The sequence below is a fragment of the Haliotis cracherodii genome, unplaced genomic scaffold (assembly GCF_022045235.1).
Source record: "Haliotis cracherodii isolate W230 unplaced genomic scaffold, xgHalCrac1.p SCAF_15, whole genome shotgun sequence".
NCBI classification, from domain to species: Eukaryota; Metazoa; Mollusca; class Gastropoda; order Lepetellida; family Haliotidae; genus Haliotis; species Haliotis cracherodii.
In genome coordinates, this window is record NW_027266270.1 from 19,570,121 (window position 1) to 19,596,451 (window position 26,331).

Sequence of the window (26,331 nt, forward strand, 5' to 3'; positions counted from 1 at the left end):
CCACCACCATCATCATCACCACAACCTCTAAAACCATAAACAGTAGCATCTCACCACAACGTTATAAGTAGCATCACCATCATCATGACAACGTTCACAAACGACCGCCATGATCATCAAAATCACTGCCACAACCACCGTTGTCATCACATCCACCATCATCACTGTCCACGTCATTACGACGACTGCTGATATCACAATAACTACTGCTGCATCCATCGCCTCTGTATGAATCATGACTTGGGTAGTTACACAAATCAGGAACAATGTATCAGCCTGGATGTGAATATAGGGAGAATACCGTGTTCACCTGTTCCCGGCAAATCAGGAATTACGGCCGCATTTATGACATAAACTGATTGCCACTATATTCCACATCGTTTACTCGCCACTTCTCAAAATACGAGGCTCATACGAGTATGTCATTGTTGTCGCTAATACAGTAGATTTAACTGAGATTTGGTTACAAAATTATAACAAGTCATTTCCTCAAAATATAATTTCAAACTCATACTCTCCCTTGCATGTTACATTGCACAATGTAAAGTTTGCAACCATACACAATTAGCAATATACATCGGCTACAAAATTATCCCAAATCACTTCCTCAACATTTCATTTCAAAACATCAATGGATGCCATTATTTCCGCCTCTATAGTTTTTTCTTCTTCTGTTTGTATCCCAGGGGACGAAATGATGGTTATTTATATTCTAATGACAAGCCTGGTAAACAGAACCCGTCTTAACCTTCTATTTCCACCCCAGAGCTGCTTCCGGCGAAATGATACGAAACCGCGCTTCAAACTTATCCTAATACAACTAGATGCAATAATTTATTCTGTTTTGTCTGTGTTCAAGATGTGCCCCAGCTTCAGTGAATGGGATCACAGCACTTCTCATTTCAAGCACTTCCTCGATTCAAAATATATGAAATAATTTATGACAAGCATGGATAGAAGAGGGTCTTTATTTATTTACGTCGGATAATATTTCCTGTTCATTTTAGCCTTAACATTTGTAAAATCATTTTATATCCTTTTGTATGTATATAACCCTGTAGAAATGGCGGTAGCCCTACTCCAAGGCTGTACTGAAAGAAAAATCCATGGATTTGAGTAATTATATCCTCCTAATAGGCAAGTCACATGTGGACAGCACACTCCAATCTCATATAGGGACAAGTTGTTCCTATTAGTTACATAATCTAGAACTTATGATTTAAACTAGGTATTGCTTTAGAGACGCGTGCAAGTCTAACATTGCGGCTCTTGTAAATCTTCGTTGTGTATAATCGTCCCCTTACCCTACTGTTCTCGGCGTCAGCTGGGGAACCAAACGGTTGTGTTGGGTTGAAGTCGGGTTACAGTTGCATCCATTATCTATGTTTCTACCTTAATCAATGAGATCTCTTGTTGACAGCTTGTCAATATCAGTGACAGTTAGAATATCACATATGGTGGACTGCCTCGTTCTCCTATGTTATTGACATGATAAAAGTGTTCTAAAGAAAAGAGTACACTGCGTATAGAAATATTGGTTTATGTACCGTTACTATTTCTAAACCGCCATTATGCGACCCAACTCTTCAGACCAAATTGGGGAGTTGCGTCTCCAGCATACTTACTACATGTCAAAAGAACGGTATATTAGGTTCGGCAATATCAAGTAATTCATTTTGCCGTTTACTCCTTTTTGTCGATAATTGATAATTGAACCGAAGTTAACAATTATCTGACTGCATAAAATAAACATAAAGATTAGTTTACCAGAAGTCCAATATTTGTCTGTTTTCCCGAATACCGGTATTATTTGCAGGCCATTGATAAATAATAAATGACAAGGATTGTTTTCGTACACTGAAGGTTAGAAGAAATTATAAACACGTGCTTGTTATAAAATGAAAAAGACTAAGGGTATAATATAGCCACGTCTTACTAAAAGCACCACAGCATCTGTCTTTAAATGAACTTTAAATTGAACTCTTGCATCACAACAATTGTAAATGTATTATTGGTTTCATGTCGCATCACAACACCCATACGTAAACGTAATGTTCATTTAACCTACAGCCTTATATTCCAAAGAAATAAACGTATTGTTCATTTAACCTTTAGCCTTACAACACTAAGCATAAAGGTACTGGTCACTTAGCCAACAGTCTTACAGCACTGAGCATAAAGGTATTGTCCCCGTAGCCAACAGCCTTACAGCACTGAGCATAAAGGTATTGGTCCCGTAGCCAACAGCCTTACAGCACTGAGCATAAAGGTATTGGTCATTTCGCCAACAGCCTTACAGCTTTAAGCATAAAGGTATTGGTATTTTAGCCAACAGCCTTACAGCACTGAGCATAAAGGTATTGGTCATTTAGCCAACAGCCTTACAGCACTGATCATAAAGGTATTGGTAATCTAGCCAACAGCCTTACAGCACTAAGCATAAAGGTATTGGTCATTTCGCCAACAGCCTTACAGCACTGAGCATAAATGTATTGGTCATTTAGCCAACAGCCTTACAGCACTGAGCATAAAGGTATTGGTATTTTAGCCAACAGCCTTACAGCACTGAGCATAAAGGTATTGGTCATGAAGCCAACAGCCTTACAGCACTGAACATAAAGGTACTGGTCATTTAGCCAACAGCCTTACAGCACTGAGCATAAATGTATTGGTCATTTAGCCAACAGCCTTACAGCACTGAGCATAAAAGTATTGGTCATGAAGCCAACAGCCTTACAACACTGAACATAAATGTATTGGTCATTTAGCCAACAGCCTTACAGCACTGAGCATAAATGTTTTGGTCATTTAGCCAACAGCCTTACAGCACTAAGCATAAAGGTATTGGTCATTTAGCCAACAGCCTTACAGCACTGAGCATGAAGGTGCAGGTCACAATGCTGAGAACTAAAGGTATTGGTCACTTACGGGAGAAGTAAGGGAATGCCATTTACGCGATAACATTGAAAAGCTGACAAGTAAATGTACATGTAATTTAACCGATAACCTTACAGCCCTGAGAAGTGAAGGTATATGTAATTAACATTCAGCTTTACAGCACAGAAAGTAACGATATTGTTCATTTAACTTACAGCCTGACAGCACTGAGAAGTAAAGGTATGTAATTTCACCATAGCCTTCTAGCACTGAAAAAGGTTAAAAGTATTGGTCACTTTAGGGAGAAGTAAAGGCATAGGTCATTTAACCTACAGCCTTACAGCACTGAGCATAAAGGTATTGGTCATTTAGCCAACAGCCTTACAGCACAGAGCATAAAGGTTTGGTATTTTAGCGAACAGCCTTACAGCACTGAGCATAAAGGTATTGGTCATGAAGCCAACAGCCTTACAGCACTGAGCATAAAGGTACTGGTCATTTAGCCAACAGCCTTACAGCACTGAGCATAAATGTATTGGTCATTTAGCCAACAGCCTTACAGCACTGAGCATGAAGGTACTGGTCATTTAGCCAACAGCCTTACAGCACTGAGCATGGATGTATTGGTCATTTAACCTACAGCCTTACAGCACTGAGCATAAAGGTATTGGTCATTTCGCCAACAGCCTTACAGCACTGAGCATGAAGGTGCAGGTCATTTCCCCGCACCTCACAATGCTGAGAACTAAAGGTATTGGTCACTTACGGGAGAAGTAAGGGAATGCCATTTACGCGATAACATTGAAAGGCTGACAAGTAAATGTACATGTAATTTAACCTATAACCTTACAGCCCTGAGAAGTGAAGGTATATGTAATTAACATTCAGCTTTACAGCACAGAAAGTAACGATATTGTTCATTTAACTTACAGCCTGACAGAGCTGAGAAGTAAAGGTATGTAATTTCACCATAGCCTTCTAGCACTGAAAAAGGTTAAAAGTATTGGTCACTTAAGGGAGAAGTAAAGGTATCGTTCATTTAACCTACAGCCTGGCAGCACTGAGAAGTAAAGGTATCGTTCATTTAACCTACAGCCTGACAGCACTGAGAAGTAAAGTTATAGGTCCTTTAACCTACAGCCTGACAGTACTGAGAAGTAAAGGTATAGGTCATTTAACCTACAGCCTGACAGCACTGAGAAGTAAAGGTATAGGTCATTTTACCTACAGCCTGACGGCACTGAGAAGTAAAGGTATAGGTCATCTAACCAATAACCTTACATCACTGAGAAGTGAAGGTATGGGCTATTTAACCGATAACCTTACAGCAATGAGAAGTCAAGGTATCGTTCATTTAACCTACAGCCTGACAGCACTGAGAAGTAAAGGTATGTCATTTAACCTACAGCCTGACGGCTCTGAGAAGAAAAGGTATAGGTCATTTAACCGATAACCTTACATCACAGAGAAGTAAAGGTATCGTTCATTTAACCTACAGCCTGACAGCACTGAGAAGTAAAGGTATAGGTCATTTTACCTACAGCCTGACAGCACTGCGAAGTAAAGGTATAGGTCATTTAACTTACAGCCTGACAGCACTGAGAAGTAAAGGTATAGGTCATTTAACCTACAGCCTGACAGCACTGAGAAGTAAAGGTATAGTTCATTTAACCTACAGCCTGACAGCACTGAGAAGTAAAGGTATAGGTCATTTAACCGATAACCTTACATCACTGAGAAGTGAAGGTATGGGTCATTTAACCGATAACCTTACATTACTGAGAAGTAAAGGTATGGGCCATATAACCTACAGCCTGACGGCACTGAGAAGTAAAGGTATAGGTCATTTAACCGATAACCTTACATCACTGAGAAGTAAAGGTATGGGCCATTTAACCGATAACCTTAGAGCGCTGAGGAGTAAAGTTAAGGCTATTAAACCGATAACCTTACATCACTGAGAAGTGAAGGTATGGGTCATTTAACCGATAACCTGAAAGCAATGAGAAGTAAAGGTATAGGTCATTTAACCGATAACCTTAGAGCGCTGAGGAGTAAAGGTATGGGCCATTTAACCGATAACCTTACATCACTGAGAAGTGAAGGTATATGCAATGAATCATTCAGCTTTACAGCACAGAAAGTATCGGTATCGTTCATTTAACCTACAGCCTGACAGCACTGAGAAGTAAAGGTATCGGTCATTTAACCTACAGCCTGACAGCACTGAGAAGTAAAGGTATTGGTCATTTAACCTACAGCCTGGCAGCACTGAGAAGTAAAGGTATCGGTCATTTAACCTACAGCCTGACGGCACTGAGAAGTAAAGGTATAGGTCATTTAACCGATAACCTTACATTACTGAGAAGTAAAGGTATGGGCCATATAACCTACAGCCTGACGGCACTGAGAAGTAAAGGTATAGGTCATTTAACCGATAACCTTACATCACTGAGAAGTAAAGGTATGGGCCATTTAACCGATAACCTTAGAGCGCTGAGGAGTAAAGTTAAGGCTATTAAACCGATAACCTTACATCACTGAGAAGTGAAGGTATGGGTCATTTAACCGATAACCTGAAAGCAATGAGAAGTAAAGGTATAGGTCATTTAACCGATAACCTTAGAGCGCTGAGGAGTAAAGGTATGGGCCATTTAACCGATAACCTTACATCACTGAGAAGTGAAGGTATATGCAATGAATCATTCAGCTTTACAGCACAGAAAGTATCGGTATCGTTCATTTAACCTACAGCCTGACAGCACTGAGAAGTAAAGGTATCGGTCATTTAACCTACAGCCTGACAGCACTGAGAAGTAAAGGTATAGGTCATTTAACCTACAGCCTGGCAGCACTGAGAAGTAAAGGTATCGTTCATTTAACCTACAGCCTGACAGCACTGAGAAGTAAAGGTATCGTTCATTTAACCTACAGCCTGACGGCACTGAGAAGTAAGGATATAAGTCATTTAACCTACAGCCTGACAGCACTGAGAAGTAAAGGTATAGGTCATTTAACCTACAGCCTGACAGTACTGAGAAGTAAAGGTATAGGTCATTTAACCTACAGCCTGACAGCACTGAGAAGTAAAGGTATAGTTCATTTAACCTACAGCCTGACAGCACTGAGAAGTAAAGGTATCGTTCATTTAACCTACAGCCTGACGACACTGAGAAGTAAGGATATAAGTCATTTAACCTACAGCCTGACGGCACTGAGAAGTAAAGGTATAGGTCATTTAACCGATAACCTTACATTACTGAGAAGTAAAGGTATCGTTCATTTAACCTACAGCCTGACAGCACTGAGAAGTAAAGGTATAGGTCATTTAACCTACAGCCTGACAGCCCTGAGAAGTAAAGGTATTGGTCATTTAACCAATAACCTTTCATCACTGAGAAGTAAAGGTATCGTTCATTTAACCTACAGCCTGACAGCACTGAGAAGTAAAGGTATAGGTAATTTAACCTACAGCCTGACGGCACTGAGAAGTGAAGGTATAGTTCATTTAACCTACAGCCTGACAGCACTGAGAAGTAAGGGTTTAGTTCATTTAACCGATAACCTTACATCACTGAGAAGTAAAGGTATGGGCCATTTAACCGATAACCTTACAGCGCTGAGAAATAAAGGTATAGGCTATTAAACCGATAGCCTTACATCACGGAAAAGTAAAGGTGCAGTTCATTCTACATATATCATTTTATGAAGTTCAGTTATAGGTTGTTTACCCATATCCTTACATCACTGAAGAGAAAGGCATTGGTCATTTGTATATAATATTTCATCACTAAGAATCCATTATTTTTTTACATTTGACCTATAGAAGTAAACCTAATTAACCAATTAGGCTCATGACACGCCATAAAAATATTCTCCGTTTGTAAATATACTCCCAACAATTAACAGATAATTTATACGTCCTTTGGCAAAATGCCAACTTATTATATTTATAATTTCACCAAACAGCCTCACATTCCACATCACGAAGATTCACCAAGTCAAGACTCAAACAAGATCAATATTCATGGACTGCCCTACCCATATTGGATATACTAAGTTTAGATTGCCCTGTCTGAAACTGATATGAAGACGTCATTAGGATAGTCATGAATGCATGCAATTAAGTGTATTTAATCTTTCATATATTGTGCCTCACTCTGCGATATTCCTCAAAGAACATAAAGTTTGGAGGAAGGAAAATGGACACCAATTATTCTGTAAGTGACATAGGTAATGTAGAAAGATTGGAACTTTCAGGCACGTATTATCTCAGAGTTAATCCTTTGAACAATGCCATGATGAAAAATGCTTTCATTTTAGGAGCTGGATCATTTATTTATCATAGCCTAACCATTCTGGGAGCTTTTCCTTTGACTCCGTTTGTTTCGGCTACTAACGTAATTACACGTAATTTGCCGAGCTAACGATAGGCCTAGGAGTAATTTGCCCTTTTAAAGATCACAGATGTTGGTTAAATATTAACATTTTCATCATCAGAGTTCACATGAAAGAAATTAATTATTTAAAGTTGCACGTACGGTGTCAATTAACCGTTTTTTGGTGTAAATACGGTACTGCCGACCCATCCTATCTTTGCCAATATTCAAACTCCACACACAGTATGTGCCCCACTTCTCTGATGTGTGAGGGATGACTTCTGACTTATAATTATCTCTTATTAGAGATAGACCTAGTAAGCTGATTTGATAGCAAGGAGATCCCTGGAATAGCACGCGTGCCCTCGGAAGTCTCTCTGTAATGAGTGGAGATGGATTGAGAATGTCGTAGACTTGACGTGAGTGTTAATGGAATGATCAATTCGCTTGGCCTGTTTTTCCAATGATGAATATTCAGACTGTGGTTATTTTCATGTCACGGTCAATGGCTATACAGGATGTGGCAGTGGAATACGCATGCGTGTTATATGATGGTATTAAGTACACTGGTTTGGTCATAAATAATCCCAATATCGCTACATCGCGATACTTGTGCCGAACAATAGGACGTACAGGTAGGGCTCACTGGTGTAAGGAACCACGCTCGTTGTACAAAGTTGCGTCCCTTAGTCACAGGATCACTTAGATGATCGTTGGTCGAATCCCAATCGATCAATCTTGTTGCAAGAAGGACAAATCATCGTAGTTTATAGATAAAAATTGTAATATACCACTAAAAAAAAGTGAAACACCACCCGGGCCTTTTCGTGGACATCTGGTATTCTAACTATGTGATAGCGATTTAGAAACACATGCGCATGACAAAGTCGGAAAGGTACAATATACTCTACTTTTAATGGAGATTTGATATGATTATCGAAATTGATTTTGTCCCATTTATTTCACAAACAGGTACGCAATAACGAGGTTGATCTGTAGGAAACTCCGTACAAGACTAAAACCTGCCCCTAATACTATGTGCTTCCGAATTTCAAGACATCACTTTATGATACTGATCATAGAATGGGGTTCATGTGTTAGATATGTAATGCTCTTTGGTTTTCTGTTTCCATGGAGATCATTTTCATAAAATATCATATGTGTATTACTATAGATCTGGTTCTGTAGTGTGATAGGGAAGAGGTACAGCCAATATATTTCGAAGGAGCCAATTTTCTGCCAACACTATCACCAGCTGATGTCTGTGGATCAGAGGCCTTCTTATATTACTCCCTCCGTGCAAGGGCAAAACCCGTCACCCCTGACAGTGGTGTGGGGAAATGAATGGCATCATCTTCACCTGATTAGTTCGTCTATAGTGAAATCCCCTTGTTCTATGGGGCGTAGAAGTAACGGCGCGATATGGCCTTGGATTCATTCCAGTAGAATCATTGCTGGATCGTAAGATGAAATTGATGAAATGTACTCCTCTCGAATTCTTAACGGTTGTTGAACTCGACATCTTACATCGTTTTAATACAAAAAGCCCGTGCTACTCAGGACATTGTTATTGATGAAAATCAAGAGATTATGTATTTTAATAAAGTGGTAGGTAGTCGCGTTCATTCGTCACATGGAAGATCAATTTCAATTCCCAGCATCGGTGCAATATGTGAAGTCCATACACTGTGGCCCCCGCAGTGATATGGCTGGAGTATTTATTTAGCATGTATTGAAAACCTTTTGTATTTTTCTATAATGTATGTAACAACGTAGATGATGTATTACAGCACACGCGCAGGAAGCTGTTCTGTTTTTTTAATAAATGTTTTGTTTCTTTGTTTGTTGTTTAACGCCGCACTCAGCATTATTCCAGCTGTAAGACGGCGGCCGATAAATATTCGAGACAGGACCAGACAATCCAGTGATCGATAATATGAGCAAAGATCCACGAATTTGGCTTACGAGCACGCTGTCAACCAAGTCAGCGAGTCTGACCACCCGATCCCGTTTGTGTCCTTTTACGACAAGCATAGTCGCCTGTTACGACAAGCATGGGTTGCTGGAGACGAATTCTAAAAAGGAACCCCCACGAGGGTCAATAATGCATTTCAAGATTGTGGTACATATTGAATGTGTGGCCTCGTGGTATTTTATGATGAGTAAATTAAAGGGATTTTGCTGTTTTCTGAAACACGCTGGCATTAACACCCGTCCAATGCCCGTGGCATTTGTCCGTCTCATGATTTCCAATGAGGTTGAAAGTATTTCCGTGTTGAACTGAAATACGATGCTACTACATTATGTGAAAATCGGTGAATTTACGAGGAACAAAATGGAAGGCAAGGAGAAGGCCGTATTATCTGTTTACGCAACGTTACCGTGTTAATGCAGACTGGCCATGATAATTGGGTAATCCTGTAATCCGGTGAACGATGTTCCAGTAACCTTACCACAAACAACAGTTGCATAAAATAGACAAGTTTGCAACTTAAGTGGGTGTAATAGTAGACGCCATGTCAGCAATATTTAATAAATTAATGATAATATAATCGACAAAACCGTTTCCATATTCATAAGAAGTCGATTGTACGATTCCTACCATATCATGATCAGACAGACAGACAAATTTCTTCGGTACTTCAGGCCACCGGCCCATAATACAATGAAAATATACTGTGTATATATTTGCATATCATGCTCATTTGTTTATGAACCACTATCAACGAGTGATGGCACTATTTGTTCGCGAAGCTATATCACGACAGATTGTAGATACTGTAGACTGGATAAGCTCACCAGTAAGCACGAGCAAATGTTCAACGATGACACATAACCAACTGAGAGAGTCTGACCACACGGTAGCCAGCATTCTACTCTAATCACAGCATGGTGTACTGACGTGCTATTCTGCCCCAGATTTCCCACAGGGTCTACCGTAAGAATACAAGCTAATTTGATTCGATCCATTTGAAAATTAGATAAATATAACACGTCAACGTCAGAGAATAACCAGATTCCATTGGGCGTAAAAGGCAAAATAGCGGTGACAATTATATTAATGGATCACCGAAAATCAGTGATGACACCAGGTGTTCGCGAAAAGGGTAAGCATGTCCTGCCCTATCGTTAGCATCCGCGAAACACAATTTGCACAATCAAGTACGTCGGTGTTACCTGACTCCGCACAACATAACTTACATGCTGACCCTTTTAGCGAACACCTGGTGTCATCACTGATTTTTCAGTGGTCTGTTCATATAGTACCCACACCTATTTTGCCCTGTGGAATCTGTTTCGGCAGAATCTAGGATGGTTATTCTCTTTCATTGCCCAGCGGCATTTCAATGATCTAAGGTTAACAAATTTGGACGAAACTGCATCATAAAGATTATATCCTTGGATTTTATTGGTTGTTGTTTTCTGCCACACTTATCAATACCCCAGCTATTTGACAGCAGCCTGGAAATAATAGTGTCTGGGCAAGACAGTTGAATTCATTGATTGATATTATGAGCAACGATCAACGCCGTCGGGGTACGATGACACTGCGCCTGACCACTCAGTCCATTAAGGGGGCACGGGTGGCCCAGTCGTCTAAGGCGCCGCAATTCGCTCTGCAGAGTTGCGTCCCTTGGGCAACCCAGAAACCTATGATTGTGGGTTCGAATCTCGGTTCGCCCCGATTATGTTTCTAGTTCTGTCAGCACCATACCCGTGCTCGTGGGTTTCATCGAAGTGGTAAGCGTCCGAAACCTGCATCACTTCGGGCTTTCCTCCCACTTTTAGATGACACGCCGCGATATAATTGTTATACTGTTAAAATCGGTGTTAAATCCAACTCACTCACTCACTCACTCACTCAGTCAATTAAGGGAAAACAGTACAGAATGGCAACTGTGGAATATGATACAATGAAACTATGATACAATGAATGAGAAAAAATCTAACCTGGAATCCCAACGGGGTAGTGTAAGACAGGCATAATGCCGCATATCACGCAATTGGACATACACCTAGAAAAAAATTTAAACCCCGTGATAAAAAAAACAACCTTATTAATCTGAATTACAGTTATAACGTGCTGATTTTTAAGGTCGTTAGATATCGATAGACCTGTGGAGATCCGGGTTAAAGTTTGACTTCAGCAACCCATGCTTGTGGTATGCGGCGACTAACGGGATCGGGTGGTCAGGCTCGCTGTCATCGTATCCCAAATGCGTAGATCGATGTTCATGATATCAATCACTGAATTGTCTGATCTGGACTCGATTATTAACAAAACGCCGTCATATAGCTTGACTAATACTGAGTGCGGCGTTAAACAACAAACAAATAATTTATCGAAAAAAACGGAATTGCCATTCGTTGAAAATTGGTAACATATTTAGCGATGCTAATTTGTTTTCCGATTATATAACGAGCATCCTTTGATGTTGAAATGACCAATGTAAACCTGTCGATGCATAGCAGTGGGTTGACGGGCGGAAATAACAGTAATTGAAATATATTAGAAAGTAATTGCTGCATTAACAGCATGCAGAACGTAATACATACCCTGTCACTTTAGGTTGTTTTTCTCACCAATTGTTCCGCTCCACATGTGGTCCAGCGAACCAGGGATTATAACCGGTCGGTTTTTGCATTTGAACTGCATAGGCATTTGTTGACGATATAGAACGGAAATACAAGTGATGTACGCAGTAAGTAAATATACCACCCGATAAAATGAGAAATGCATCGTGTCGGTTTCCTTTCAGGGGAGCTGGGAAAATAACCGTAAATAACTTCAGCTAATAATATTGTGTAAGATAATGAAAATACAAGAAACCTCAGGGCTAATGTTCCCAACACATACGTAGTCACGGAGAATTTTTTGTATTCGCAGGTCTGTTAAATAATAATCAATCTAACAATTGTTTACCATCCGATTCAACGCCTTATGGTAATGTTATTCAAACAATTTATCATTTCAATTTATAATAAGGGGTTGTAGCTTTAACCACAAAGTGCGATACCCAAATCTTGCTCAGAAGTTGTTTGATCAAGGTTACAACATTCAAGGCCTCAGTAAAGCTTTCAAAAAGTTTTACGGTAGACATGTGGAGGCCATTTAAAAAATGACGCGTCAGTGACAAAACTTATGTCCGATGCTAGTCCCTAGTTTGACTTGTCCCATATGTTTCCATGTTTTTTCAGGTGAACAATTGTCTTGCCTTTGCATGTGTTTGTGACGGTTGCCACCGGTGGGGCAGGATACACTCACCTTTTCGCGAACACCTGGTATCATTATTATTTGATAGTGATTCATTAACACATGCTCATGATATAGTCGGAATCGTACAATCGACTCTGCTTTATGCAGCTGTTTCTACTGGATATGGAAAGGGTTTTGTCGCTTTAATTATCAACCCTGCTGTGATATGGCTCGAATGGTGCCATAAATGCGGGAAAACATTCTTGCTCACTGGTTCTATTTTGGGGTAATCGTATTAAATTCTGGATATATTGTTGTAATCTTTGCATATTTGTATTCCCCAATTCCATTTCTGGGTGTTTTCTGGATGCTCACTGGTGCAAACCCTTCAGAGATTCAGGGTAGAATTTGCTCCCAAGCAACCTTTGCTGGTCGTATGAGACGCCTTAATGGATCGGGTGGTCATGCTTCGTGATTTGGTTGGTTGCTGTAATCGTACCCCAACAGCGTGGATTGTTGCTCGTAATTTCCAATCACTGGATTTTCTGATCCAGAACTGATTGTTTCCAGGTCTTCGTGATATAACTGGAATATTACTGAGTGTGGCGGTAAAGACCAAACAAAATCACTGGTTCATAAAAAGGAATTTCTCGTGTCATCAATTATTCAACACAAGGAAGCTATTCTAGAGTGACATCGCCTCCAGGAAAAGCCCTCCTACAGTGTTGATCAACTACAAGTTCAGTTATTTTCGTTTTTTGGTGACTAGTGCAGGAAAGCCACTTTTAGTTTGGGCTTCACATCGACAGAAAAGTAAAGTGCATCCCTGAAACCTAAAAGTAGGTTTTCGTGTACTTGTGAATACAGCCGATTGTTTTATGTCGTTAAGATCAATACAAGCACAACTCTCTTCCAGTGTTTATTAATGTTTATCAATACAAGGACATCTTTCTTTCAGTGTTTATTAATGTTGATTAATACCAGGACATCTTTCTGTCTGTGTTTATTAATGTTGATTAATACAATGACACCTTTATTTCTGTGTTTATTAATGTTTATCAATATTTGGAAACTTTTTACTGCTTTCATCACCACACGAGTGATCGTTCGAGGCTGGTCGTGATAGAGCGGGCAGTTTTCGTATTTCTTTAACAGGAAAAGGCTATTCTGATTCCCACAGTTCCATCTTCCAGAAGCATGGGAGTTAACTGACTATAAACGTCCAGTTTCCCCCCTTGCCGAACTACTTTAGAATTGATTTGCTTGATCGTAGCGCCACCAGTGACTGCTACGCGTTATGTCCCTTCTCTGTCCCTCCTATTGACCAATCAGGTTCCACCTCTCATATCATTTGCATTTGCTTCAGTCAAGATGATCTGATCGATAATCAAAATCTGTATTGTAATAGAACGGGTCTTACCTCGCGAAGCGCATCAAATCATTTGAGCACCATGATTAAAAACATGAAAAGATTTGAAAAATATCTGTCGACGCCCAGTTGACGGTACACTTGCTTTGCAAATCCTGCAGTCGACCGAATTCTGCTCGTTAATATCCATGTTGTTTATTTACCGGATGTCTAGTTTGTTACCCGATTTTGATTCGACTATGCATAGACTCGTTAGTCCAGCCAAAATATTACTCAATAATTCCAGCCTAGTTCGGCAAGGGTGGAAACTGGACTTTTATAGTCAGTTAACTTCCTTGCCTCGGGAAGATGACAGTTAATCGGATATCTGTAAGCGAACTTTTATGAATGCAAAATGGTGAAGTCCGAGTAACGAGTTCATTACTGCAAGGACATGTGTGTGTCCGTCAGTACCTTTGGGAGTTCATCAATGAAAGAACACATGTGTGTTCATCACGACTTTTGGAAGTTTATCAATGCAGAGACATGTGTGTGTTCATCAAGATTTTGGAAGTTCATCAATCCAAATGGGTGCGTGTTTATCAAGATATTTGGGAGTCAATCAATACAAGGGCATGTGCGTGTTCATCAAGAGATTTAGGACTGCATCAACCAAAGGGCATGTGCGTGTTTCAGGAATTTGGGGCATTCATTCGTGCAAGGTCATATGTGTGCGTTCATCAGTACATTCGCGAGTTCATCATTGAAAGGACGGTGTTTAATGGCTGTTCTCTCAAATGAGTGCGACAATTTATGAGCTGGATAGAAAACTTTTTGTAACAATACTTCATTTTAACACGTCGATTAAATCATCAATATGAATAAATCCAAAAGAACGAGAAGGGCGCTGAGAATCGATCGAAATTGGGCAAACTCACGACCGGTTGATTTTAGAATCTATTGCATATACTGCGTTACTTTAGCTTGAAGTACTGGAGATACAGACATATGTCCACACATCCGTAGTTCGCAACAAGCGGGAGTGCGACATAAAGCGTGAAACAGATTCTGATGGGAATTACCTCGTCTAAAATCATATATCGATTTATGAAGTTGGAGTTTCACATATATATTATTTTTACTTTTTAGTTAATGGTACCTTTTAAATTCCTCCAAATCCAAGCAGCTTTCGTGTCATGTATTCGCTGACACAGATGATGTGGGTTAAGTGATGAATATTGCCTTGTTTCTGGTTGAATTACCAACTAACTGAATAATGCCAAACCTTGTAGTATACTGTGTGTCCTAATTACGGCACAAATTAAATTTACCACAAGCCAGTCCCAGACTCATCCCCATACACACTAGCGCTGCTTCCGCCAATCGCAATATATGGAAGAGGCGTTCTAATGTGAAGCGACCAGTCTCACACTGTGTCTATGCTGAATTTAGAAGTACTCCGCCGATCCCAAATGATTTCTACATAGGAAAATGTATCGATTCACGTTCACGAGTGACTACATCCCGCTTTCTTGATATAGCCGACCCCCTTCAGATCCGAATCTACCAACGACCCCCGGGTCATTCCCGGCATACATTGGCCTTCAGCGACAGTAAGCAAGTGTCGGGGATGCAAATTGACTAGACCAAAGATGCCCGTGGAACGCCGGGGAGGAGAGATACGAAACTATGCTAAAATGGTGTGTGATCATTTGGGAGTCCTTTTATGATGCTGTGAATGACCAATTTCACAACACAATTACACCATTCCCGCATGTGTGGTTTCGACTTCTCAAACTGCAAGCCATGTACAGATGCCCATGGCTATTTGTGAGGTCCCTTAAAGATTTGTCTCGGGTGACCTCATGGCGTTTTATGTTCACTTTTCAGAATTAGTTTCGTACTCTTGGGATCAACCTCCCTGCTTCTGATAAAAGTTCAAACAAAGCCTCGGGCACATGTGGCAGTGTTGAAAAGCTCCTTGCACTGTCATTGCATTTCAACGGCCGACTTCTTCGACATCCAGGAAGCTACATCTGAACGCAGGTGCTCTGAGAAAGGTAGGGCCGATTAAACTACTTATACCAGTCTCGTGTGCTGGTCAGCTTCATCGTCGAGTTGGGGAATCGATTCCTCGGAAGCTAATGTACGAGTGGTTTATTCTGTCTTAAAGGTGCAGTACCATTCAGGTTCACAGTGCGATGATGTTTGTGTTCGTAAATATTCTTGTGGTTTTAAGGCTCTTGTACAGAATGTTTTGCTGATATATCTTTGAGTCACATATGGTCTCACGTACATTTGTTAGTCACATATAGCCTTAGGAACAATGAAAGAAAGAAAGGTGTCCTTATGTAGAGGGTGTCAAGTTAAACATGGTCGATGTGACTGCGGACTATGTGAGTGTCGGTGGGGTATACTTACCCTTTTCTCGAACACCTGGTGTCCTAACTGAATTCCAGTGATCCATTCATGAAATGTTTATCGCTGTTTTGCCTTTTGCATCGAGGGGAGTCTGTTTCGGTATATATTTGGGACTGATTATTCTCTGGTTATATATTTACATTTTAACGCACATATCCACTGATACGGTGTGTGTTTCCTGAAAGGTCTTTGTTGGTTTTGTTCACATGTTGTGTTTTTAGATAGATGCGGAAGTTTCTTCAAAGTAGGGACATCAAAACAATAGTTCATCAGCTGCAAAGGTATAATCTTTGTGGACAAAGCGTTATGGGATTGCGAGTGAAGCGGGTTCCGTTATATCCAGTCAAAAACGTTAATATGTAATGTGACTTAAAAAGCATATTGTACCCTGTATGGCGGACTCTACCTTGTATAAGAGCATGTCGATGTGGCCGACTCACACATGTACATTGTATAGGTTACCGTATCTGTCAATGCTTCTGTACATCATATATTCAGCCTGTCATAACCTAATCATAATGGATACGTCGAATCAATGAAGTTAAATCATTCTGTATTCTTAAGGAAGGGGGCAGTAACGATCCCATAATTATATCAACTCATCACGCTTCGACTAGTCTGTCTTACAGACCCTGATACAAATATATCAAATACACCCATGCAAGTCTATAATGTTTGGCAAGTCTAGATCACTGCAGTATCCGAAAATGAAGAGAGTCACTGGGCTCCTTTTACTATATTTTTATTAAGATAACTGAACAACTGTTTTTTTTCTGTACGATATGTTCATTTCAGAGACTAGATGTTAGTCTACGCTTCGACTAAAAGGGATCGAATAAGACCTATATTAAAGGAGCATTCTGTTAGGGTTATTCTGTCATTTCGTCTTAACCGATATATTAGTTACTTGTGTTCGAAGTATCGCTGACACTATATTACCCGATGGCCATTGCTTATACGACCACGGTCCCCAAATCAGCACCATAGTGAAAGAATGCATTGAACAGCTTTCCCTTACCGTACACACGACCTAAAAACATACGTTACCCCATTGAACTCAAACGATTTTCTTCACGTGGATGAGCGACCACTTTTAGATATTTGATGTGAGGAAAGCGATCAATGCCTACAGCAGCGTAAATGGCCACTCAAGGCTAACCAACACAAGACAGGCATTCCGTATCTTCCACACGCGGCTGACCAGATGATTATCTGGCCATCGACCTTCACATACAACAATCACACTGATATCGACTACATTCAGGGCACGACGTTCAATCCATATAAATGCTGACTGGTACTCGGCCACTGTTATATACATTGATTGACAGCTATGTAATCGCTATTTACAAGATTTGTAAGGTTTTATTGAAGTGTTGAGCCCAAAGGCATATATTTATTGGGGTGTTTATGCCTTCTTAAGTTCCTCCCCGATGTGTTTATCCTGTGCTAAGAAACGGCCGCCATTGCGGTTCCTCTTGGCCACGCGGGAGATGTTATTCTAACCTGAGGCTGATAAAAGAAAGGTAAGACCGAAAACCTATTACTCAAGATACCAAAATAACATGAGTACACGAGTCTCAAATTTATCTTTAGTGAAACCTAATGCTTACACTTGACACACTGACAATAACGGTATGATGTTGTTTTTCCTGGTTACGCAAGGATGCCTAATAATGATGATGATGATGATGATGATGATGATGATGATGATGATGATGATGATGATAATAATGATGATAATAATAATAACAACAACAACAATAATAATAACAACAACAACATCAACAACAATAACACCAACAATAATAATAACAATAACAACAATAATAGTAATAATGATGTGTGTACTTATATCTCGCTAGCCTCCATACATTTCGGTGCGTTCTCAAAGCGCTGACATTACTATCCCGGGCAATGGATCAGTGTGCACTCGATTTTTATTTTCGTCTCCCTGGGGAGTATACAAACCATGGTTTCTTGTCAGGCGCTAACAATCACTTTACCAGACCATCCTGCCACATACCCGTTTTGACTGCTGGTTGAACCGAGGCATATTTCGGACAAAGGCACTTGCCTTAGTAGACACAACACGTGCAAACTGTGCTTCTTAAAGAAAATAATACAAGCATATAATTGTTTTATTTTAATAAGTAGTGAAAATAATGTGACGTCATTTCTGGATAAAACGTGAATTATTTACAGGGTTTGACCTCCGGGTGTTCAAATTTATATATCTTGAAAATTGAACTAATATTCCAAAGTTGAGCTTTGCAAGGCTCCTAGCAATAACAAGGCTCCATGTGTCCTATTAATGTTATCCACACAAAAGATTTGTTTAAAGAAGTATGTTTCTTCCAGCTCGTCCCGGTGAGCATTAAGCCGGTTAGTCAGGTGTCCGAATTATTCTTGATTAAACACGTTTTTCTTCCAAGGAGGGAGTGTGTAGCTAGGTCGTCTCAGACATACCAGGAAGAGTTGCTTCCCTTAGTTTCAACGATCCTTCATTAGTTTCGAATCCCAGATTCCTCCCGAACATGATTCTTGATTTGCTAATTATACCAAAGAAGTAACACCTTTCCTACAACAAACTAATTTGCTATATCCCACAATAGCCTCACAAGAAGGCACTGCAAGTTTCAATTAAGTTTCTTTTCTTATCCCAAAGGGCGTTTTTGCGCATCGCTTAAAAATTGGATTTTGTAATCATGATATTTCATTGCCAGAGAAAGAGTCAATGTTGTGCTCAATCAATTGTTTTAGCATGCACTGCATCAATATATCATGGCTACTCAGAAATTGAGAAGCTTTTTTACCGGACATAATTAGCAAGATTTCCCCTCCCTGTCTTCATTACTACCAGTGCATTCGCTTCATCTCCCAGTTAAATCGGGGAGTTGCTTCATATCGGTTACACAGGCCTGTAAAGTCTGCGCACTTAATTGACAATTTCCGAATTTATCATTATTGGATATGAAGCTACGTAATCATACCGGAATGGCTTCTATGTCGCAGTTACAGGAAGGCCTAGCAGTCATGCAAGGTGCTTGTTGAGCCAATGTTTCTTTTTGTGCGCGAGAGTGTGACTCAAAACAGTAACTGTTGAAATGAATCACTCCTGGTTTCACTAAATATTTACACTTCTCTTTTACGGAGTTTCTGTTTGGCATATGTTCCTGCAATTGCCTCGATACAGATTCATCCATCTTCATGGATGCGACATTGTTTAGGTGATAAAAGAGTTCACTTCGGACCTAAATACAGTGAGATACCTTAAATACCAGTACCGTTTTTTCCTTATAGAATGGAGTAATGGCAATGTCTATATAGGACACATTTGACAAGGGAGGTCTGGTCAAGTGTTTATAGGACACATTTTACAAGGGTGTACTGGCCATGTGTATATATGACACATCTTACCAGGGAGTACTGGTCAAGTGTTAATAGGACACATTTTACAAGGGAGTACTGGTCATGTGTATATATGACACATCTTACCAGGGAGTACTGGTCAAGTGTTTATATGACACATTTTACAAGGGAGGAATGGTGAAGTGTTTATATGACACATTTTACAAAGGAGTATTGGTCAATTGTTTATAGGACACATTTTACAAGGTAGGACTGGCCATGTGTATATATGACACATTTAACCAGGCAGGACTGGTCAAGTGTTTATAGGACACATTTTACCAGGGAGTACTGGCCATGTCTATATATGACACATTTTACCAGGGAGTACTGGCCATGTCTATATATGACACATTTTACCAGGGAGTACTGGCCATGTCTATATATGACACATTTTACCAGGGAGTACAGGTCATGTCTATATATGACACATTATACAAAGGAGGACTGGTCCAGTGTAAACATGACACACTTTACAAGGTAGTACTGGTCATTTCTATATATGACACATTTTACAAAGGAGTACTTGTCAAGTGTTTATATAACACATTTTACAAGGGAGTACTTGCCATGTCTATATATGACACATTTTACAAGGGAGTACTGGTCAAGTGTTTATATGACACATTTTACAAGGGTGTACTGGCCTTGTCTATCTATGACACATCTTACAAGGGAGAACTGGTGCAGAGTAAACATGACACATTTTACAAGAGAGTACTGGCCATGTGTATATATGACACATTTTTACAAGGGAGTACAGGTCATGTGTGTATGTATGACACATTTTACAAGGGCGTACAGGTCATGTGTGTATATATTATATATACTGTCATGTACAAGAAACTTTCGAAATTTCGATTTAAGAGATACCACAGCTCTCACATAAGGTCATTATGAGAAGCTCTGTGAAATTAATACCCTTTGCTGGAGAGGAATACGTTACGGCCACCGGTCCTCTAACAACCATTTATCTGACTTAATAATTGACTGTAATTTATTACTCTGACTCGAGGGTTTCCGCAAACACACTGCATCATTGTACACAGCGGTGTTCTGCTGTGATGGGCCGATTGCGTGCACAGCAAGCTTCACCTCACACAATGAATCTACGTGCCATAAATACGTCTTGATTGAATGTGTTTACACTGGTAGGGATGGACGGACGTGTTTCCCACTGAACAATATAGTGTAACAATACTATCAGGGTTCATATAGAACAACACATTAGATGCCACTGGCAACATCGTACAGTGTTTCTCGGTGTAATGAATGGCAGGTCTATTAACGTTGTATTGATATTGTCAAGCGATAATTGCAGACACAATGATAAACAGGACTGCGTGTTAATCCTACGGTCTATGTACATGTTTCTTCATTCAGCTATGCACTGAAATGTACCTGTCGTCACTAATGTGCCCTACTTCGCGGCGTATGATGATGACTGGAATCATTGAGACTCCAAGATGTATAGGACCGCCTCCGTGGTCTAGTGGTAGAGCGTCCGCCCGGAGAGCGGAAGGTCCGGGGTTCGATCCCCGGCCACGTCATACCAAAGGACGTTAAAAGATGGTACTTGTTGTTACCCTGTCTGGCGCTCGGCATTAAGGGGTTAAAGCAAAGATTGGTCGGCTTGGAGTCAGTATACTGTGTCTGAGTGGGGTATTCATGTTAAACTGCAGCATGGTCTCTCAGTGAGCTAGCACTATGAATCGTCATCAGTCCGTTCTAGTACAAGCAACCACACACACACACGTGCATGCACGTCGCTATATAAGTGCAATAATCTTGGACGCGACGTTAAACCCAATTTCACCTCACCTCACCACGATGTATAGATTCATAGTCGTGGTGGGAAAAGCATACTGATTGTATTACACATTTTTGTTCTAGACGCCAACACCCTTGTACAATGTGATTAAATAGAGAGGATATAGGGACCTGTAATGAGGCGATTTGACAGGTTCATAGTTGACACAACCATAAACATATTCTGATCCAGGTTCACGAAATTTGGACAATGCCACACAGTGAAAACATACATGTAATTGAAGACGTTCATGTAACTGTTTTATCGTCCACTATTATGGGGATTCTGGGAATGCTGAATGTATAAGTTTTTTTGATAATTTTCCCGAGAGAGGAAGTCTTGGCGAACAAGATTGCAGGATGCAGATGTTTGTCTATATACATTTAATTTGAAGGAAGGTGCACGGTAGGATTGAGATAAGTTCTGTGTACCAATAGATTGAAGTATGTCCTTTTGAGAATGCTTGTAACATCCGCACCCCCGTCTTGAATTAAACCGTTCCATTGATGTGCGCCAACCAAACCACCACCACCACCACCACCACCACCACCGCCACCCCCAACCCCTTAGCGACATCATCCACCCAGTGATAATAGACTACCTGTAATAATAACATAACACCCGTTTTGAGTATGTTGCGGTCTTATGCCGCCAATAAAACATCACAACGGACAAGAGCAAACTTGACGAAAGCACGTCATAGAGCACGTGACAATAGTCGATTAATTGCTATGCTGTAGATATCTTTTAAAACCACGGTGAGCACTTTCCAAAATGCAATAACGTTAAACCCATTACTTCACCGTCTGGAAAACGGACTGGGCTGTGAGAGTGTGTATGTTAATCACCTTACAAACACGTGTTGTCAGATAAACATTCCCCCGTTAAAGAGACCAATTGTAGATGCGCGTGCGCGGCAGACGAGAGCTGCGGGAGCAGACGACAGAAGAAACGGGAATTCTCACAGCCGACACTTGAGGACGAGAGTAAGGTAGGGATTGCGAGCGCTGAAAGCACAAAAAGAACATTGCTTCTACGTATCGACATGTTGAGTGCAATTCAGGCGAATATAGGGATTGAATTGAACATAAGAACTTAACGTGATACGCTTTCCACAGCTACCAGAGACACAGCGCTGTTCCGACAGGTACGTCTGAGGTCCATATTCACCCATATTAACGTCATGTGTTTTATTTATATCCGCCATGTGCGTAGCGCTGATGTATTAGGGTTATTTTGATACACTTTCTGGGAGCTGTGGTGAACGTGTTCTTGTGGTCGGGGACTAGAAGGATGGAATGGTTAGTTGTGTTGTTTTGCATTTGTTTTGAGCAACGTGTGTTTGCAAGTCATTGGATAGCGTATTTTTCTGCAGGCACGCCCGATAGGATTAATTTGAGAAACCATGTCTTTGTTGAAGAATAGAACGGGGAGGTTTTCGGGCAAACATCATGTTGTGTATTTGAACAGGACAACACATCAGTGTATTTGAACAAGGAGACAACATCAAGCTATTTATATACAAACTACGCTTGTTTATTACAGTTTACATACATCAAACTCAGATCAATGTAGACAGAAACATCACGGCTTTGGTGGAATCTGTGGAATATTGTGAAATCCACTATTAGGGTTCGCAGATGTGTGTTCTCCTGTTAATAATGTATTAGTCTGTGTGTTTCGGCCTGCGTGCTGAGACCAAGACCAAATTAAGAAGTCTTCATGCCATTAATATCTGATCGTCTTGCTGTAAATAAGGCCATTAGGCGTTCCTAAGTGTTTGTGGTTGGTAATCGATAGGTCTTGCCGTTGTGATTATAAGCAAATGCTAAAATACCTGAAACAGGTATAGACTGGTTTCTTGCATGTAACTGGAATAAAGGTTGAGCGATTCTTGAATGTCTGATCATGGAATTTAGGGTTGTGTTATTGCAATCTTACTGATGGTATCTCGGTCCCAATCATCACAGATCTGGCGCATGAACGCTGTCAGAATGCACGTGTGCATATTCACACAGCTATACTTTCGGTACATTAAACACACTTCCACCTGTAAATACCCAACCACGGATCGAATGTGGCCACACAACTCTGTTTAGCAGATCAATCACATCATTAGGGAAAATGCGACCGTGACAATATATGCTTTCCAACTTCCCTTTACAAATTACTAATTATATGAATTATGTAAGAGACCTTCTAGCTCCGTGAGCCTGCGGTGATTGAGATGTGGCTGCAGATATCAGTATGCTGGTAAATACGTCGTGAAAACGACTACTGAATTTAGAGCGCGTTTAACAAAATCAATACATATATTTGCTTTAGCTTATATCAAAATGTCAAACCTTGTTTGGACAGGTCATCAAAACCAGAGTTATGTCTATGATACGTTTGTAGGAAGCACCCCATGTATACTGCATAAGTGGCAAGTGTTTGTATATAGTCTGGCTTTTGAAATCTCCGCTTGTTATTGATTGAATTGTGATAAAAAAGAGTCAGTTTGCGTCATAGGACATTCTGTATGATGTACACTACATTCCTGCTTCCACCGTCACATCAGGTAGGGCGAAGTTTGATTAATTAAAGGTCGGCCACACCAGTCCTACGGGGTTAACGTGATTGTTGATTAAAAACATATCATTTAGAATATGTAGGAACAATCAGAGGGACTCGGGGCTCACTATGACGTCGTTAGATTATGGCGCAACACTAACTGATGTCATAGAACTACTATTGGTTAAAGCGTTAGATCGTCACGCCGGAGACTCGGGTTCGATTCCCGACATGGATACAATGTGTGAAGCCCATTTCTGGTGTCCCCCTGCCGTGATATTGCTGGAATATTGCTAATAGCGACGTAAAATCAAACTTAGTCTGTCTTAAAGACCCTGATACAAATATTATCAAATACAGCCCATGCAAGTCTATAATGTTTGGCAAGTCTAGATCACTGCAGTATCAGAATGAAGAGAGTCACTGGGCTCCTTTTTATTATATTTTTTATTAAGATAACTGAACAACTGTTTTTTTATGTACGATATGTTCATTTCAGAGATAAGATGTTAGTCTACATCAAACTCACCCACTCACTAACTGCCGTGACGGCATCACACGGAAAGATATTAGCGACCTCGTAAGATATGGATAAACTGTCGCATGTATTTCTGTTATCTAGACATGACCGATTTAATCAGCTTGATTGTTATGTTACTAATTGTATGTATTGGAACAATCTACTCAAAGTTCTGATTTACACAGATACTACACACCAACTAAATCCATTCTTTCACTAAACACTTATTAAACCATTTGGGAAGGAAGGAATCGTATTCTTCTTAGGCTGTACCGGGGAATTAAAGTTAACTGCAAACTTTGAGGAAAGGGACACGTCAACTGGGTTTATTAGTTTCTCTACAAGACCAGTTTCTCCTGTAAGTCGTAGTCGATAGGTAGCCCAACGGTTAAAGTGTTGGCTTTTCACGCCGAAGATCCGGGTTTGATTCTTTTATTGCTGGAATGTTGCGTGAAGTGGCGTAAAACTCATCCAAATAGCACTGATCATGAAGATATGATCCCCAGGGAGTTGAGAATTCACTAAATGTACGCGCTAAAAACATTGTGTGTATGGAATTGGGGCTATTCACGTGTCCATAATATTACAATTTTATAATTCATGAGACAAATATGTGTCGCGCAATCGGCAACAATATCCCTCACTCCCCGATGGACAATGATCGAAATGAATATTTCTCGAACCACAAACTTCTCCTTTCAGAGTTAACTCCCCTTTGGCAAGCAGATGCTGTCAATGACTTCCTCCCCACTATTACAAACAGCGTTTACTGACAAAGTCATTTAATAACTGCTGTTTGTTTATACAAATCGACAGCTTGGTGATATATTAATACTACACTTAAAATGGCGGCAGTACACATTTTCGAGTATTGATATAATGATAGGATGTTTCGAAATCCTCTCAACGAAATGAGTTATGCTAATAGCATCACCGGTTTGTTTATATACATCATCTGTCCAATCAGATCTCGTCGACACCATTACCATTTATGTTCCCTGATGGTTGTTAAAACATCATTTTAAAAGAATCAATTTTGGTCTACTCAGCATGATGGTATGTAGCTTTGCAGATGAGAATCAGCATGTGTTACAACGAGGATATCATGTAAACAAACATACGTTGATTTCAGCTTTCATCCTAGTCTGTCGTACAGACCTGATACAAATATATATCAAATACAGCCCATGCAAGTCTAGATTACTGCAGTATCTCAAAATGAAGAGAGTCGCTGGGCTCCCTTTTATTATATTTTTTTTAAGATAACTGATCAACTGGGTTTTTTTCTGTACGATATGTTCGTTTCAGAGTAAGGAGTAAGTCTACTTTCATCCTTAAGGCATACAGTTTGTTATTTTTGGTACAGACTCTGAAAGCCCCATACGAAAATGCGTTATAACGATGGTTACATTCTTTATGCTGGTTTTTGGTTTAATGAGGAGAATATTTTTATATATACACATGCGTCATGCTGAGTCCAATATCCAGGTCCATAAATTCAATTCAGATGCTTTTCTTTGCTTTTGTAACATACGATCGATAATTTAATGACTGCAATGTGCATTAAAGATAAGTCTTTCATGTCCTGGACTGGTATTTGTAACATTGAGGAGGTTATTTATGAACAGAGGAAGTTGAGGAAAGGTTTATTTATTTTAAGAACGCTTGAAAACGAGTTAGTGCTTTGCGAGGTCAGGCTGGTGTAACGACGGGTAAACGCGGAACCACTGGAGGTAAACATAATAAGCAGTTGAAAAACATAAATATTTGGAATAGGGATTTGGGGAAGTGTGATCACTAAGCAGTCTTGTTCGC

General features: G+C 40.1%; 1 protein-coding gene across 2 annotated transcripts in view; it reads left to right on the plus strand.

Annotated features, from left to right (window-relative positions):
- LOC139462355 (uncharacterized) overlaps positions 1 to 26,331 on the plus strand; it is a 57,900-nt gene that overhangs the window by 17,272 nt on the left and 14,297 nt on the right. For both annotated transcript variants that reach the window (XM_071244012.1, XM_071244013.1), the window contains exon 2: positions 15,692 to 15,861. In XM_071244012.1, coding sequence (XP_071100113.1) covers positions 15,692 to 15,861 — 170 coding nt within the window. The remainder of the gene's footprint in view (positions 1 to 15,691; positions 15,862 to 26,331) is intronic.